This window comes from Molossus molossus, unplaced genomic scaffold (genome assembly GCF_014108415.1).
Source record: "Molossus molossus isolate mMolMol1 unplaced genomic scaffold, mMolMol1.p scaffold_m16_p_3, whole genome shotgun sequence".
Lineage (NCBI taxonomy): Eukaryota > Metazoa > Chordata > Mammalia > Chiroptera > Molossidae > Molossus > Molossus molossus.
Window position 1 is genome coordinate 97,237,917 of NW_023425366.1, and position 17,673 is coordinate 97,255,589.

Genomic DNA, 17,673 nt, shown 5'->3' on the forward strand with positions numbered 1-17,673 from the left:
TCCAGCTCAGGCAATAAAGGGCAGGGATCCAGGGACGCTTCCAGGTTCCCACACATTCTGCTTCTGCCTTTTCCTTTTCTCTGTTCTTTTTTATTTTATTTATTTTTGAGAGAGGAAGGGAGAGAAAGAGAGAAACATCAATGTGGGAGAGAAATATCAGTTGGCTGCCTCCTGCACACGCCTCACTGGGGACTGAGCCTGCAACCTAGGCATGTGCCCTGACCGGGAATCGAACTGGGACCTCTCAGTCCATGGGATGACGCTCAATCCACTGTGCCATACCGGCCGGGCCTCTTTGTTCTTTTTCTTTGGAGTAAGTCTGGTCTCTCTCTGCTCTGGGTGGCAGGAGGAGTACGAGGTCAATAGGTAGATAAAAGACAATAAATGGACTCGAGAATTACAAATTCTCCTTTATTGGGAGTGAGGCTAAGAAAAAATAATTTATCACATGGGGAACCCCCAGAAGCTCTCTCCCCATGAACCTTGGGGGCTGAGGGGAGGAACGAGGGGGCTCCAGGAGCTTCTTGAGAGGGCTCTGTGTTGGGTGGGGCGGAGGTGAGACATCCAGTCCCAGACACACCAAACATACACTCAGTAAGCGAGGAGCTAGACAGACCCCTTCCTCCAAGGATTGGGGCACAAGAAGGCACGATGGCAGGAGAGGTTTGGCGGAGTGGTTGAGTGTCAGGGGTCGACAAAGGACACCATGATGTAGCGAGTGCCCCTCGTGGTAGGCAGCCCTTCATGGTAGTGGGTGAGACGGCCAGGGTGTAGGAGCCCCCAGCCCTTCCGTGGGGCTGAGATCACACAGTCATAGCGCAAGAAGCGGCAGCCACCTCCCTGGGAAGGGGACAGAAGGGGAGAGTGAGCAGACACAGGCTGGGGACAGATGGATACAAGGACATGAGAGGCAGACCAAAGGGATAAGGGAGGGGGAATGCAGGGTTTGGGGTGCCAGCAGACAAGGAGACACAGGCAGAGGTAGCTAGCCTGGAAGTAATCCAGGAGCGGATACCAGCAAAGTAACTGAAATGTGCAGAGGGCAGGCGGTAGGCAGGGAGGGCGACAGGGCTGCATTCAGGGTTATGAGGGAGTGGACACAGGGTTCCGGTGGGAGAGAGAGAGAGAGAGAGTGTGTGTGTGTGTGTGTGTACGCATGCGCGCACACACACAGGGACCCTGGCGGTGCCCTGAAGTGGGAAGACACTAGGGACTCACCTCATAATCTAGGTCCTTATGGTTAAGAGCAACATTGAGAGTGAAGGTGGATGAATCGTGATGTGGCCGCAGAGAGGGCTGTTCATCTGGGCGGTAGCGGACTACAAAGTTCATCACTGCCCGGGTCTGTGGGGACGTGAGAAAAAGGCCCAAGGGGTGACCCTCAGGTCCAGGGGCTCTTCTAAGGAAGCAACAGCTCCTGTCATAAGAGTGGCCGCAGGGGTCAAACAGCCTCCCCCCAGGGCTGCCCTCCTATAGCTCTTTTCATGGAGCCCCAAATGCTTCAGGGGCTAAAAAGGTGCTGTGTCAAAACTTCCAATTGGGTCAGGGGTGTGGGAAGGTTGAGGGAGCAGGGGTGGCAGGAGCAGTGGCCCACCTTGGTATGGTAGCCTGGGAACAGGCTCTCGGTCATGGGCCCCACGTATGTCCTCAGCAGCTGCAACCACTGGTCCTCATAGCCCACCTGCTTCATGTGGATGTCCACGGTGGGCACGTTCTCGTAGCCCCCAGCCAGTCTTGAGTCCTGTGGACAGTGGGCACTGAGCCGCTGACAGAGCAGTGCCAGCCTCCCGTCTCCTCTTGCTCCCAGGCCCTAAAGCCTGTGTCTCCTCATCCAGAACAGCCTCAACCACTTCTTAGCTTGACTCACTCTTTTTTTTTTTTTTTTTAATCCTCACTAGAGGACATTTTTCTATTTATCTTCAGATAGAGTGGGAGCGAGAGAGAGGGAGAGAAAGGGTGAGAGAGAGAAACATCAATGTGAAAGGGACACATCAACTGGTTGCTTCCCACATGACCCTGACCAGGGCCAGGGACAAACCGCAACCGAGGCCAGAATTGAACCTGTGACTCACTGGTCCTCAGGCCGATGCTCTACAGCTGAGCCAAACAGGCCAGGGCTAGCTTGACTCACTCTTATTGTCCCTTTAAGTCTTAGCTAAGATGGCACCTCTTCTGTGAGGTCCCTTGGTCCCTTCAAGTCTGGGCCAAGGGTCCCTCCTGTGGCTCCTACAGAACCCGGACTGCTGCTGCTGACAGCCGCAGGTGAGGACAGAGTCTGCACAGCTCCTCAGTGTGCCTGCCCACCGGTCAGTGGCTGCATCGAGGACCTGCCCACTAAGAACTTTAATACATAAGTGAATATACAAATAAATGCACTTGTGACCCTTGTGGACCCTGTCCCCTTGGGGACCCCTCTCTGTTCCCACTCTTCTGATACTATTTCCCTTCATTAGACCCAGCAACTTCCTCCTCCTGGAAGGGTCCTCCCTCCTCCCCTGCCCGAGCCCCTCTCACCTCATGCCGGCCTCCTGACCACTGACCATAGTGCTCCATTTCCTCCACCAGCTCATCACACATTTGGTCTGACAGCAGAGGGAACCAGTACACATCTGGGCATGGCTGAGAACAGGGCAGGGTAAGAGCAGGGCTGGATGACACTCAGGGATGGGGTGGGGAGAGGTGACAGGCAGCCAACGAAGGAGGGAAAAGGCAGGGAGAAGAAAGGGAAGGCAGGACATGAGAGAAGCGAGGAGAGTGGGGATCTGAGCATGCAGATGGGCCACATGAAGGGCTTGGGCCACAGAGGCTGGGCCAGAGGCAATGGGAGCAGCACTGAGAGCACAGCGCAGTGGCAGGAGAGTCCTGGAGCCCCAGAATCCAGAACAGTGCTTTTCAAACTTCTCTACAAAAATGTAATTTTGCCTATAACACCAATATGACCAACAGACAAGAGAGGCTCACTGACTAATGCAGGGGTGGGGAGCTGAAAGCCTATCTGATCGGCCTTTGCCTTCATCTTGCCTGGGCAGAAAACCCTAGGGCGCCTGGGGGAAGTCAGTTTGGAAACCACTAATCCAGACGGTGGACCCAAGGGGTGATGGCTATCAGGGCAGTCAGGGATGCTGAGTGGGGCTCACCTGTTCTACGAGTCCCTCCCCTTCCAGGGCCCGGCTGTAGTTCTCGTGAATATACTGCTCCTTCCAGTCCTGGGGAGGAAGCAGGGAAGCACACCTTTATGTGTATCCTCTTCATCAGGTCCCTCCCAGGAAGACCCAGCACCTGGACGGCCCCTCCCTGGGCAGTGGCAGGTCCTGCAAGGGTGTGCATGCCCGCCCACGTGCATCTTCCTATAGTGAAGGGCATTACACTCTGGTGAGGGGCCCCTCACTCACCAAGGGGTTGTCAAAGATCTGCCAGAGGTCAGGGTGCAGGTGGTCTGTGTCATACCGGGAAGTAGCCAGGAGGCGGCCAAATTCATATTGATTGCTGAGATGGAGGAAGATACCCTGGAGTGGGGAAAGGGTGTGAGAAGGAGAGACACAAGGTAGCTGGCTGCCTCCCAGGACCCCAGCACTGATCCTATTGCCCTGCTCACCTTCTCCCGCAGGCTCTTACAGAAGGCCATGTCTGGGTCAGTGTCGCTGCCGGAGAACACCTCTCTCTGGGGCAGCTCTGCCCTTAGGGTCTCCCCCCGGATCACATATGCCTGAGAAATGTAGGGCACATTCCACACGCCCCTGGAAGTACACACACTAGGGTCAGTTAGGTGGATGGCCCCTAAAATTCTGCCCAGTTCAGCCTAAAAGCCCCTTCCCTCAGGGCACCCCACTCTCAGAGCCTGGAGGCCTCTCACTTCCTGTCAAGTACTGCTGGTCACAACCCACTAGTGTCCCGCTCCAGTCAGTTTTTGCCCCACAGTTCTGCCAGATCCCTGAGACCGAGGCCTTGGGAGAGGGTGCAGGCATCTGTTCAGGCCCAGGTGGGAGGAGAGGGGCTGCAGCCCTGGCAGGACTCACACTCGCTTCCGCTGCACCAACTCCACGTAGTCCTCGGAGCGTGCATAGTATTCGTCAGGGCTCAGTGCTCCCCAGAAGTTGGACCACAGCTTCCCGTGGCGGGACAGCATGGGTGCTATGACCTTCCTATGAACAGGTGGATGTGAGGACTGGGCAGAGACAAGCTCCATGCCCAGGGAAGGAGCTAGGGGTTCCCAGGGGACTACTTGGGGGTCTTCTGGCTGAGCCAGGCAAGCAACCTGTTCTCTTCAATGAGGATGCGCAGGGCCTGCTGGTTTGTGATGACGGCATCAGCGTCCAGACTGAAGTAGAATTCACACTCAGGGTCCTGCCGACACCTGTCCCTGGAGGTGACAGAGGACAGAGGAGCTGAAACGGAAGCAGGTGGGGGGAGGAGAGGACTGCCGAGTGGGTGAAACTCCCCCTCACTCTCGACCACCGCGTTGTTCAGTCTATGAGATAAGGGCAAGGGAGGGACAGGACATATGGTGACCGGGCAGCACTGTGAAGGGCACAGAGAAGCTGGACGGTGGATGGAGAAGGAAGGGTGGTGCAGTGGATGGCAGTCTCCCTACCTCCACCCCCTGTACCTCCCCAGTCCTCCCTGCCCAGGTCTCACTCACATGGCCATGTCCCTGGCCTCGCCTGGGGTCAGGGCCTCCTCTGGCCCCACAAGCTTCACAGCTGAGAAGTGGTCCTGGAGCTGGGGCCAGGAGTCTGCAATGTGGGGCTCATGGTATACCTCCTGGAGAGGGAAGGAAGTGGGGGAGGTGCTGAGAGGGCAGAAAGATAGTACCTGGGGGATGGGATGGGAAAGTGGGTGAATGAGCAGGGTATAGGAAGCAATCTGGGAGTGGGGATCGGGAGTTCTGATCTGGGCAGGTCCCTTGGAAGGGCCCACATAGAGAGGCTGCCAGGATGTCTCACGTTGTTATGCAGGAAGAGGGTGATCCTGTCGGGGGGATAGTCCAAGAGCATCAGCCGCTGCAGGAAGCGGGGCAGGAACGGGGTTGGTTGTTCCACAAACACAGCCAGAAGCACCCGGGGGGGTGGCTGGAAGATACATGACAGGGCTCAGAGGACAGCTTGGTACTCCCACCTGGTCTGTCCTCTATAACCTGACAAGGTTTGGGGGTTCCCAGGAACTCTGCCCCCTCAGTGCTGCCCAGCATGTTCTCCCTGCACACCCTGTTTCAGTGTGCTCTGCCCTACCCTCCTCACCTGCCCCCCCGGGAGTGTCCTCCGGTCCCGGTCACAGAACCCACAGCCTCCTCCAGGAGTCCAGCCATTGGGGACATAGTTTCCCAGGTAATTCAGCTGGAGCTTTTGGGAGAGACAGGGAGAGAGGCTGAGGCAGAGGAGCCCAGGATCAGAGATGAGGGAGGTCAGGTAGACAGACAGGAACAAGGAAGGGAGTAGTGGACACTTAGAACCTCACCTAGCACCTCTGTTGCTGGGGCTGGGAAGGACCAAGTACTCAGAAGGGTTGGAGGCGACCAGGGACTGGGACTAGGTCTGGGGCAGGGACAGAGGTTGTGGGGCCACGCCTGGGACAGGGGTAAGGGGCTGGGGAAGGGGCCAGGTATGGGGCAGGAGCTTGGACCAGGCTTGAGTTCAGGAAGGACTGGGGCAGAGTCTGGGGCTAAGGGTATGAGCCATTGGGGCACCTTAGTGGGACCGTTCCCATGCACCACAACAGGAAGCGTGTCATAGGCCACATTCCGTATACGCACACGATTCTGATCAAACTTTAAAACCACCTCATCTGGGGAAGAAAGGCCAGGATTTAGACTCCCTTTCTCTTGAAGCTGCCAAACAGCAGGTGCTTCTAAATATGGGGGAATCCAGCTACTCTGATGCCACTTTGGGGATCTCCTCCACTTACTACCAGTGTGACCTGGGCAAGTCACCAGCCCCCCAGAGAAGCAGTTTCCTCATCTGTAACAGGTAGATAACCACGGACCCTAGCCCTCCTTTGTAGGATTGTTGTGTTAATGAAATTACAGAAGTAAAGCCCCTGGCCCAGGGCCTTGGTACATAGTACGTTCCATAGAAGTTAGGTATGACCGCCACCGCTTTTACTACTGTTAGCACCATGCAACTTTATCAGCCATTCAGGCGTTTGATGAAGTTAACATAAGGTAAGTTGAAGACAATCCCAGTTCCACCAGGAGCCCCTCCCTAATTCAGGACCCCCAGTAGCCTCTCTCATCTCCCCTTCTGACTGCCTTTTTCCTCACCTAAAGCCCCATTGAGGTTCTGAAAGATCCGGGATTTATGATCCAGATTAAGGCTGAGTTTCTCCTGGATGGGATAAGATGGTGCAGTTAATGCAAGAAGGAGTAGGACATCATTTCTCACTCTTTTCTCTTTACATCTTCCCTAAAGCCTCTTTACCCCTTCCCTCCAGTCAGCCTAAGGCCTGCCACCCCCATAGAGCTGCAGGAGGTCATACCTCCTCTGTCCCTCCCTACCCTCAGTCCTGGGTCCAGGTAGAGTCGAGTGTAGAACAGCTGATCATCATCATCATCCTTGTACTTCCACTGGCGGACAATTTGGTGGATGGTGGGAGCAAAGCCAATGAATCCTGTGGGGGTAGGAGAGGTGCTGAGTTCAAGACTCCCTGGGCCCATGAACCTGTCTTCACTCCCTCTGGCCCCCAGGCACCTGTAACACTCCATATCCCACCACTCTTGGTCCCTCTGCCTCTGGCACTCTGCCACTCACCACCAGAGTTGAGGAAGCGCTTCCCCGTGCCCACCTCAGGGTACTGTTCTGCCAGCCCCCACTCAGGCCAGCAGAAGCTCTCCGCAGAGAACAGCAGGCGGCTGCCACTCTGGACGAACTTCTTCAGCAGTTCTGAGGGGCTGCCAGCCAAAATCACATCATAGCTGGCAAGGAAGGGGAGGATGAACAGGACAGCCACTAGGAACCTTAGTATCCACACCTTCTTCCTTTTGTTTGCCCCACCCTTTCCTCCCCATCTCCAGCCCCTTTACCTGTCCACAAACATGATGACCATATCCTTCTGGTCTGCATATTTCTCCATTTCCTTCTTCAGCCACCTGACCTTCTGTCCTCCACCAACTGTTCGGGCCACATCACCCCCTCGCCACTCCTCTCCTAGGCCCAGGGTCTATGGGGGTAGAGCCGTCATGCGAGGGAGGGATTCAGCTGGCCAGGCTCACCGTGGGGCCCCAGGCATCCAGCCCTCAGCCCACTCCTCCAGTTGGAAATCACTGCCCCCCACTCCTACCGTCCACAAGGGCATTCCTCTCCTACCCGCACTGTGTAGTTAAAGAACTCCGCGGATCGCAGGAAACGCCAGTATCCCTCTGTCTCGGCTGTGGCCACGGTGATCACCAGCAACTTCTCTGTCACCAGTCGGGAATTAGGATTCGAGACCCACTCACCCAGCTTACTGCCCAACGTGCTCCACTCACCTCAGGCCCCCTTCCCTTCCTTCAAACTCTGCTATTGTCCCTTACTCCTCCCCCCACCCCCAATTCCCTCTTAAAATCTTCGCCCAAAGAAACTTCCGACCCCAGTGAGAACGGTATGGGAGTGACACCCTGGAATTCCGGGTCAGTTAGCACGGGAGGCTGGAAACTTTAGTTCAGAGTCGGGAGTGAGCGGTTCTGTCCCAAGGAGCACGCTGGGCGAATGAGAGGCCCCACCCTTTCCCCCAAGCCCCGGCGGGCAGTCTTGTCAGCCTGGAGCTCACTCGGCTCTCCTTGGGGGTTTCACCTGGGTTGACAGGGTTACCGCCCCGGGGACGGTCGGAGGCCGAGGCCAAAGGAGGCAGCGGCGGCAGCGGCAGCAGTAGCAGCAGAAGCTGAAGTCCCGGGCCCCAGGAGGCCATCGAGGGGAGCTGGCCAAGACCGCACACAGGCTCGCACCGGGCGCCGACTACGCGCCAGGATCCCAACTACCGAGCCGGGGGCTCTGGAAGGCGACCGGGCTTCTGTGCGGCCCACCGCGAGGAGGAGCTGGGCTGGGGCTCCGCCCTGGAAAAAAGGCGTAGCCGGAGGCTACAGAAAACTCTAGATGTCGGAGTCCCAGACAAGGCGAGGATTGTCCCGGGGGGCAGGCGCGTGGGCTGCGCGGAGCGAGCGGAGGGGCCGCTGGGCCGCGAGGCGGAAGAGGGGCGGGGGCTAGAGCCGCCGATCGCGAGCTGAGGACTTGGGTCAGAGACAGCCCAGCCCACTGCTCACCGGACACCGGAGAAAACTGAAACCCGGAGAGGGGAAGTGACCCCTCACGGGTCCGACGAAACGGGGAGGCGGAGCTTTGCTACAGCCCTGCCCCAGTGGCGGGACGGAAGAATGGAGAGCGAGGTTGTGGGGGAGCATGGAGCCCGGACGAGTGGAGGAGCGGGCGGAAGGGAGGGAGAAGACCGCGGAGTCTGAAACCCTGGGGGAGCTAGGGGTTGAAGTGTCGGCGGAGGGTCATACGGGACCTCTCGTGTTGCCCACTGAAACCTGCTCACAGTCTTTGGGATTCCCGCTTGTCATCTCTACTGCCCTTGAAGAAGCTGCAGGGGCTGTCTTTGTGATAATGGCATCTAAAGAAGGACCAAAGGAAAATGACGTTTCTCGAAAGACCACTGGCACCACATCTTCAAAATGATCCATTTCAGGGCTTCCATAAAATACAAAACTGCACTGAGGCCAGAAGTACTTTTGCCCCTAAGAAAGATGGCAGAAAGCTTGCTCGTTTCCAAGGGAACAAAGCGGCAAAGCGTAGTTTTGCGCACGCGCAGAAGCACTCGTCGCCGGAAGTGACGGTGCACTTACAAAAGCAGTTGGTTTAGCACGCGTGCGCAATAGCCTCTTTCGTCAGCTGTGTTGTGGAAATGGTGGAGAAGAAAACTTCGGGTATGTGAGACCCCGGGGGTTGGCTCCCTTCCTTGTCTCCAATCAGAACCTGGATTAAGGTTTTCTCACTCAGTTATTAGTCTCAAATCCCTTCTCGGGCCCTTGGATCCTGGTATCGGGGCAGCGCCCAAACCATCCATTCACGTTTTATTGACGCCTGCTCCAAGACGGGCGCTGGGGATGGAGAAAGGAAAAAAGATCTTTATCTTCCTAGAACTGGCTTTTTGGGAGAGGGACAGACATGCAGGCCTATCGTCGTGTTTCATACGTGCTATGGCAGAGGGATGCACAGCGCCTGGCGCATGGAGGAGTGGCACCCAATCCAGCTTCTGGAAAGGAAGGAACCATGAAGGCTTGGAAGGGAGGAGGATGTTTGCAAGTCTAGGTTTCGCTGTGTGCAGGTGCGCGGGGACTTATTCCCGGCAGAAGAAGCCGCATTTGTAAAGGCAAGAAAGCAAGAAAAAAGCAAATCGCTTAGGAAACCGAGTTCACTGTTTGGGGCTTGCAGAGAAGTAGTAAAAGAAACTAGAGGGCTAGGGAAAAGCATTATATACACTGCCGAAGAATTTGAACTCTGAGGGCAGTGGAGAGCCGCCATCAAGGGCTTTTCAGTCAGGGGAGTGACTGAAACAAATTCATCTTTTAGAAAGGCAGCCCTAGCTTTATTGCAGAGGATGGATTGGAGAGACTAGAGCAGTGCTGTCGAGTAGAATTTTCTGGGCTGATGGGAATGTTCTTAATGGCTGTTCATCATGGCAGCCATTAGCTCCATGTGGCTGTTGAGCACTTGAAATGTGGCTAGTGCAATCGAGGAACTGAATTTTAAATTTTACTTCATTTTAACCTACATCTAACTGTAAATGACCACATGTTATTGGCTGCTTTGTTGTATAGCACAGGTTCTAGAGGCTTGAAGGCCAGTTAGAAAGCAATTAAGTACTCCAGATAAAAAGACATGAGCAGCAGAACACCTCCAGTTGATTAGTAGTAAATCCAGTCATTGCACTCCTTTCTTAAAACCCCTCACTGGATTTCTGTCACCCTCAACATAAAATCCCCAAATCCAAATTCCTGTAGATACTTAAAGATTCTTAAACACATTTTATATACCAGCCATATAGAACTTTTAATTTATTGAAGGCACCACAGTCTTCATCCACACCTTCTCTCATGTTGGTATCAAAGCCTGAGACACCCTTCCCTCTCCCCAACCAGGTTAACTTCTATTCATCAGTCAGGCCTCAAACTGAACTTACTTTTCCTCCTGAAAATCTTCTGACTACCCCAAGGCCAGGCCAGGTGTTTCTGTCATGTGCTCTGTAGCACTTTGTACTTGTACTTCCCTAATACTAGCACATACTATGCTTTATCATTCTTGTTTTATGATTTGTATTCCCTGCTAGACTGTGGGCTCTGGTTGTATTCCAAGAGCCTAAGGTACAACCTGGCACTTGGAAGGAAGGCAGTATAGTGCAGTGATCAAGAACAGCCCTGGCCGGTTTGGCTCAGCGGTTAGAGCGTCGGCCTGTGGTCCGGAGAGACCCGGGTTCGGTTCCCGCTAAGGGCATGTACCTCGGTTGCAGTTTGTCCCCGGCCCTGGTCGGTTGTGCGGGTGGCAGCCACTCGATGTGTCCCTTTCACATCGATGTTTCTCTCTGTCTCTCTTCCTCTCTCTCCCTCCCACTCTACCTGAACGAAAAATGGAAAAATGTCCTCGGGTGAGGATAAAAAAAAAAAAAAAGAACATGTGGTTTTTTTTATGCTGGGCAGTTTGGCGTTTGAATTCTGACCCAGCCACTTACTATGCAAAGTTAAGTAAGCTGGGGATGATAATAATACCTGTCCCATAGGGTTGTTGTAAGGGTTAAAGGATTCCATTTATGCAGAGCTTAATTTGGTACCTGACTCAAAGTAATCCCAGTAAGTGTTAGCCACTGGCATTGATGCTATAATGGTTACAGGCAGTCAATAAATATTTGTTTAATGAATAAAGGGATTTTGTGTAGAATTATCAGAACCTGGTGAACGGCTGATATGGTAATAAAGAGAGGTTTAAAATAACTCTTAGGTTTTTGGTTTGGATGTCTATGTAGATGGTTCCATTCACTTAAAGAGCATCTACAGGAGAAGCAGACTTGGGTGGGAATATTTTTTATTTTGAGTTGCAGTGTCAATGGGGTCAGCAGGTAATTTTTTTGCAGCCAGTTGAATAGTCAGTTTTGGAGCTCAAGAGAAGGTTCTGGATTGAGAGAATCCCTTTTGGAGTCATTTGCTTGTGGATGAGAGAGCCACTCTGTTAGAGAAGAGCAGCTGTGAGGTTTGGTGGACATGAGAGAGTTTAGTAGGGTTTTTCATTGAAGGAAAAATACCAGCTGAAGAGGAGATTTGAAGATGCAAGAAGGAGAGAAGGTCTCAGCTGGAGGTGGAAGGACTGGTTTTAGCAGTGAGACTTGATGAGGAGGGCACCCAAGCAATTATGATTGAGGGTGGGCTAAAAGATGAATGTCTCTATGTGTCATTTCCTCTGAGGTAGGAAATGAAATTGCTGAGCATGAAGGCCAAGTGCATTAGGTCCCAGTGGAGCCTGGAAGCTCTGAGTGTGCAGTTGTCTCGTCAGCATGGTTGTGTGATTTCTGTCAGCATTTCATTGGTTGGATCATCTGGCACTGGGAGGAGAGGCTGGGGCCAAAGGGACAGAAAACATGCATGAGTGACTGAAATGGCTGTCTTAGTTAGCTAGGAAGGAAGCAAACCAGAGTGGCTGATATACAGTCCCCCCTTATGCATGGGGAAAAAGTTTCAGGATCTCCACTGGAGCCTGAAATCACAGATAGTACTGAACTCTATACATATATTTTTTTCCCATACGTACATATATTGTACAGCTGCTCTTTGGCATATCTTTGGCATCACTAGTCTTGTGTTTTGGGGCCATTATTATTATTTTTTTATCCTCACCTGAGTACATTTTTTCATTTTTTGTTCAGATAGAGTGGGAGGGAGAGAGAGAGAGAGAAACATCGACGTGAAAGGGACACATCGAGTGGCTGCCACCCTCAAGACCAATCAGGGCTGGGGACAAACTGCAACTGAGGTACATGCCCTTAGTGGGAACTGAACCCAGGTCTCTCTGGACCGCAGGCTGACGCTCTAACCGCTGAGCCAAACCGGCCAGGGCTGGGGCCATTATTAAGTAAAATAATGGTTACTTGAATACAAGCACTGTAATACCACGACAGTTGATCTGATAACTGAGATGGCTATCTAGTGGTTAACGGGCAGGTACTGTATACTGCCTGGATACTTGGACTAAGGGATGATTCACATCCCAGGCAGGACGGAGTGGGTTGGCATGAGATTTCATCACAGGCTCCTATTCTTGTGGCTGTGGATGGTGTAACTCTTGGGTGGTACTAGAGCTTCTTACAACCACACCTGCTCAAAACAGTGCACAATTTAAAACTTGTGAATTGCTTATTTCCGTTTTCATTTAATATTTCCTGACCATGTTTGACTGCAGGTAATTGAAACTGCAGAAAGTGAAACCATGGATAAGGTGGAACTACTGTATTGGTAGAAGATATAGGGGCTGAGAGCTCGGTGACTAGGATGAGATCAGAGAACTGTGGCTCCACACCCCATGGACATCATCCACACACTTCCCAGAGCCAGGGTCACCTCAGCTGCTCTCTTCTCTGCGCCCCCTTCCCATAACCCTTCTGGCTCTGTCTTATCTAGTTCGCTCCCAGGACCCTGGACAGCGGCGGGTGCTGGACAGGGCTGCCCGGCAGCGCCGCATCAACAGGCAGCTTGAGGCCTTGGAGAATGACAACTTCCAGGATGACCCCCATGCAGGACTCCCCCAGCTTGGCAAAAGGCTGCCTCAATTTGATGATGATGCAGACACTGGTGAGGCGGGTGGGGTTGGGGAGACAAGGCCGAAGGTTGAATCCCTGGCCCCAGTTGGGGTGCATGCAGGAGGCAACCAATTAATGTGTCTTTCTCACATCAATGTTATTCTCTCTTTCTCTCTCTCTTCCCCTCCCTTCCTCCTTCCACTCTCTCTAAAAAAAAAAAAAAAAAAAAAATCAATGGAAAAAATATCCTCAGGTGAGGATTAACAAAAAAAAAAAAAAGAAGAAGATGGAGTAGATGAGTTCTGAATTTCCAGCTCTAAAGTCTTAGATTTAGGGAGTGTAGAAATGAAGAGGCTGGGATTGGAGAAGTTGGGAGAAGGGAAAAGGATGGTAGACAGAGGCCTACTTAGAGCCCAGGTGAGTATGCGGGCAGAGAATGGACATAAGGGCATTGGGAATGATGGGATGGAGAAAAATGGTGTCTTATTTGGAATGTGCCAGGTAACTTACTGTTCTTGAACTCTAGGAAAGAAAAAGAAGAAAACTCGAGGTGATCATTTTAAACTTCGCTTTCGAAAAAACTTTCAGGCCTTGCTGGAGGAGCAGGTGAGAGAGGAGCTGGCAGGGAGGAACCCACAGAGAAGGGCTGAGCCCACAGAGAAGGGCTGAGCCCTTGGTGGGTGTTTGCTATGTGGGTGGGTGGACTGTTTGCTATGTGGGTGGGTGGACGAGTTGTGGAGCCTACCGTCTTGTATCTGCAGAACCTGAGTGTGGCTGAGGGCCCCAACTACCTGACGGCTTGTGCAGGACCCCCATCCCGGCCCCAGCGCCCCTTCTGTGCTGTATGCGGCTTCCCCTCCCCATACACCTGTGTCAGCTGTGGTGCCCGGTACTGCACTGTACGCTGTCTAGGCACCCACCAGGAGACCAGGTTAGCTTGGAATATGCCCCAGGTCCACACAGTCTTCCTCCTACACCCCACAGCCTCCAGACCCTCCCTTCATCCTGGGCTTCCTCTACCTGTAGGTGCCTGAAGTGGACTGTATGAGCCTGGGAACACCTGAAGAGGAAGGCCCTCTGTGCCTCACCCTGGCCTCGGAGAAGATATCACCAAAAGGAAAGATGCTCCCCTGGACCAAGGGAGAAACTGTTCACTCACCCAACAAACCTCATGTCTTATCCTCCAGGGAAGACCAGCCTTACTCCCAGGATGTGGCAGGGAAGTGGGCCAGCCTTCAGGGTACTGTTGTAATGAGATGTCTCAATGTGAGGAGGCACCTGCCTTTTGGTCACATGGTGTTTTGGAGATGAGGGTGATGGGTCACCTGTTTCTCCTACTCAGTACTCTGTGTCTTTTTCTCCTACCTGTCAGTCATCACTCCCACTCTCTGCCCCTACAGACCTCTGACCATGAAAGATTTTGTCTTGTTCTCCTACCACTCCCATGTCTGCATTTCTTGGCTGCTTCTTTATGTCACTTTTTTGGTTATTGACTAAGTTCATTTGTTTTTGCTTTCTGTTTCTCTAGTTCTGAGTGTCTTTTGAATACACCAAGGCCCCAGGAATGGCAGTCTGAGGGAACAGTTATACTGAGGAAGCTCTTGTTATCGGGGCTGTGGTATGTGAAATTATTAGCAAAGAAAATCCAGAAGTTTCTGGGAAGCATGGAGAAACTCATGGCTCCTATTCTTGGTGTGGCCCTGGATGCTGTAACTCTTGTGTGGAACTGCAGCTTCTTATGCTCACACCTCTTCTAAGTGGCTTCTTCTTATAAGCACCTAAGCTCCTTGGAGTTGCTGTCCTAGTTGCCCCATATCCAGTTGAAACATAGCCAACCAGCTGCTTAGGAAGTATTTGTTGAACATAAGACATCATTAAGATACTAATGATATCCAGCAAAATCTGGGCAATTTTCAGTACCGTTTTAGGCTCTTCTTCCCATTTTGGGGGACTTACTTGGGGCTGGCCCAAATGTTTCTGGTGTCTTCCTGAGGAACTGCTTGCCCTTTCTCTGGAGACTTGCAGTTGGGCAAGTGGTGTTGGTGACAGGGTTGTGTTGAATGGTGGTGAGAACAGGGTTTACAGACAGTCCTAATAGTAGTCATTTTAAAAGATGCCTGCAAAATTTTGACTATTCTTCTGTTGAAGGTGGGGTCTTTGTCCCCTTCCTCTGGGATCTGTGTAGGCTTATGACTGATTCAACCAGTAGAGAGTGGCAGAAGTGAAACCACATGGGATTCAAGGCTAGGAGGTAGAAGGCAGTGCAGCTTCTGCCTTGTCCCTAGGATACTTGCTTTTTTTCTTTTTTTTTTACTTTAAAAAAAATTAAATTTATCAGGGTGATATTGCTTAATAGGATCATGTAGGTTAAGGCACTTATTTTGGAACCTTCAGCCACCATGTAAGGCTTCTAACTGTCCTGGAGCTGCCGTGCTCTGGGGAAGCCCAAGCTACATGGAGAGCCATGAGCAGGTACTCCTGGTTACAGGTCCAGCCCAGGCTTCCATCACAGGAGTGAAGATGCTTCCTGATGGTTTCAGCCCTAAGGTACCAAGTCAGCCTCAGCCTTTTGAGTCTTCCTAGCTGTGTCCTCAACATCATGGAACAGACAAGCCATCTCTGCTCTGCCATGTCTAAACTCCTGCCCTCCAGAATCCATGTGTATAATAAAAGGTTTACACAAAGAAATTGTCTTTTCTTCTAGTTTCTTTCTTGAGTGTACTTCTTGGTGGAGAGGAAAAAATAAAAGTTAGAACCCAGGAAAGTTTCCTTTCCTGAGAGAGACAATAAACCTAGGCCAGCAAACTGGGTTCCTGAAGTCCCTGTTGCTATTGCATAACAAACCATCCCACGACTCAATGCGTAAACCTTCTATTATTTCCACAGATTCTGTAGGTCAGGAGGACACAACTAGGAAGACCTAAAGCAGTTTGTTGTGGAGGTTTTTACAGCCAGTTCCCTTAAAACTGGAGGATTCTTTGGAGTAGCCCTAGCATCTTGCCCATTATATGGAAACCAGTTGTTTATATTTCTTTGCTCCTATCTTGTGAGTTTTTTCAGGGCAGGGGTCATGTCTTTGTGCTCTAACTTCTAGAAAAGAAGACCATGTTAAGGGTGTGTCAATAGCCCTTTAGAGCCATGTGACCATGACTGATGGACAAAGAAATCAAAACTTACCTGATGATCATATTAGGCACTTATTTAAATACCCAAATGTGAGACCTGGCTAAGGCTAGTTTTCCTGAAAGGGGGAGGAGATGAGAAGAGGCAGGATGGAGTGTGGGTAAGTAGGTAGAAGCAGTAGAGTGGGGCAGAGGGAGAATTTAGGTTGGAGGTGCCTGGTGGCAGCATCAGGAGTTGTAATTGGCTTCTGTCATTCACTGTGTGGTACACAGGCATCCCTGTGGCATTTTTGTGGCCTTTTAGAATTGTAAGACTTTTTTTTTAAATCCTCACCCAAGGATATTTCTCTATTTATCTCAGAGTGGGAGAGAGGGAGGGTGGGAGACAGAAAGAGAAACATTGATGTGAGAGTGACACATCGACTGGTTGCCTCCCACACGATGAACCACAACCAAGGTACGTGCCCTTGACCGGAATTGAACCCGCAACTCTTTAATCCATGGGCTGACTCTCTAACCACTAAGCAAAACCGGCCAGGGCTGTAAGACCTATTTTAAGATATGTGTCTCATCCAGAGAGAGAAACCTGTTATTGGTTTGCTAACAATCAAGTCAGGTGGCCTGGTACTTGTCATGGTAGATTGTTACACGAAGGGCCTCTATGAAACACTCCCTGGTGTCTGCACTCTGCGCAGTCCTTTCCATATGGGCTTTGGACTTAGCTAGGGGACTGGCTTGGCCATGGGATATCCACAAACTGTCCAAAAGCAGAGTATGAAGGGGGTAGGATATACAGATCTTTGCAGACTCCTTGGACATGGAAGCTTCTATATAGGGGAACAACTCAAAATGCACCAGTGTTTCTGGGTGGAGCCTAATGGGAGGCCCCGATGCAAATGTGCGTCCAGGGCCAGTGGAGCAGTCCAGCTTGCTGGGAGAGCATGGTTCTATAGAGGAATAGTAAGAAGCGGGGTTAGAAAGATGGGGTAGGGTCAGGCAGTGTGTCAAGGTCTTAATTGTCTTTTCTTATTTTTCTGAGTCACCAGGGAGCTTCCAGGGCAGGACAATAATTGATGCTCCAGTAGAGGAATATGGACAAGTACCTCAATTAGGAAAACCCTGTGACTAGTCTGTGCAAGAGAGGATAAGGGCCTGACCCAGAACCAGGCAGTGGAGGGAGAGAAGTCCGTGGATGTAAAAACACTGGAGGGAGAGAACTGATAGGATTTGGCAGTTAACTGGGGGGAGGGGAAGTAGAGGGAGAAGCCAGAGATGACTGAGATTGTCAATCTGTGTGACTGAGAGGTTGGCGATGATGGTAATAGGAATGACAGGAAATAAAGAATTTGCCCAGCCTGTGAAAACATGGGGTGCATGTACTTCTGAAGCTCTGGAGAGAGGGCCCAGTTAGAAGGTAGATGGGTCTACATCCCAGGAGAGAGTACTGGTGAGCAGATGGGATGAAAAGGGAAAGGGCTGATATCAGAAACCAAGCTACCCCCAAGTGACTGGTCACCATAGTCAGGGGAAGGTACCAGGATAAGGCCCTACCACCTCCTTCCACTAGATGCCAGGCTTCTTTTTTGTGGCCTCATTTTCTAGTCTTCAGTGGGTACAGAGCTGCTCAGTGCCTTGTGCCAAGTCTACTCATGACCCAGTGCTGTGTCTGAGCTGGATACCAGGGAGTCGTACACATGCCACTGATACGCAAGCCTCCGTGAACAGACCTTCCGAGTCTTTTCTGGAAGTTATTGAACCTTCCCCAGAAAAATGTATCTGCACCAGACCCTTGATTTGACAC

The 17,673-nt window shown here is 51.8% G+C and overlaps 2 protein-coding genes across 2 annotated transcripts; one reads left to right on the plus strand and one right to left on the minus strand.

Moving 5' to 3' along the window:
* Positions 1 to 393: 393 nt before the first annotated feature.
* PLOD3 (procollagen-lysine,2-oxoglutarate 5-dioxygenase 3) lies at positions 394 to 8,165 on the minus strand. Its single transcript, XM_036279039.1, has 19 exons — positions 7,764 to 8,165; positions 7,299 to 7,390; positions 7,016 to 7,152; positions 6,744 to 6,907; positions 6,491 to 6,603; positions 6,257 to 6,320; positions 5,684 to 5,781; positions 5,238 to 5,339; positions 4,944 to 5,069; positions 4,640 to 4,761; positions 4,256 to 4,360; positions 4,017 to 4,142; positions 3,596 to 3,737; positions 3,393 to 3,506; positions 3,138 to 3,206; positions 2,515 to 2,619; positions 1,595 to 1,741; positions 1,219 to 1,344; positions 394 to 840 (listed from the first exon to the last, which is right to left on the minus strand). Exons 1-19 carry the CDS (start codon positions 7,876 to 7,878, stop codon positions 685 to 687), a joined length of 2,223 nt encoding a protein of 740 aa, XP_036134932.1. The 5' UTR covers positions 7,879 to 8,165; the 3' UTR covers positions 394 to 684.
* A 675-nt stretch (positions 8,166 to 8,840) lies between these two features.
* ZNHIT1 (zinc finger HIT-type containing 1) lies at positions 8,841 to 15,753 on the plus strand. The gene is made up of 5 exons (XM_036280623.1): positions 8,841 to 8,893; positions 12,632 to 12,802; positions 13,277 to 13,356; positions 13,512 to 13,681; positions 13,777 to 15,753. Exons 1-5 carry the CDS (start codon positions 8,872 to 8,874, stop codon positions 13,796 to 13,798), a joined length of 465 nt encoding a protein of 154 aa, XP_036136516.1. The 5' UTR covers positions 8,841 to 8,871; the 3' UTR covers positions 13,799 to 15,753.
* The last annotated feature ends 1,920 nt before the right edge of the window (positions 15,754 to 17,673 follow it).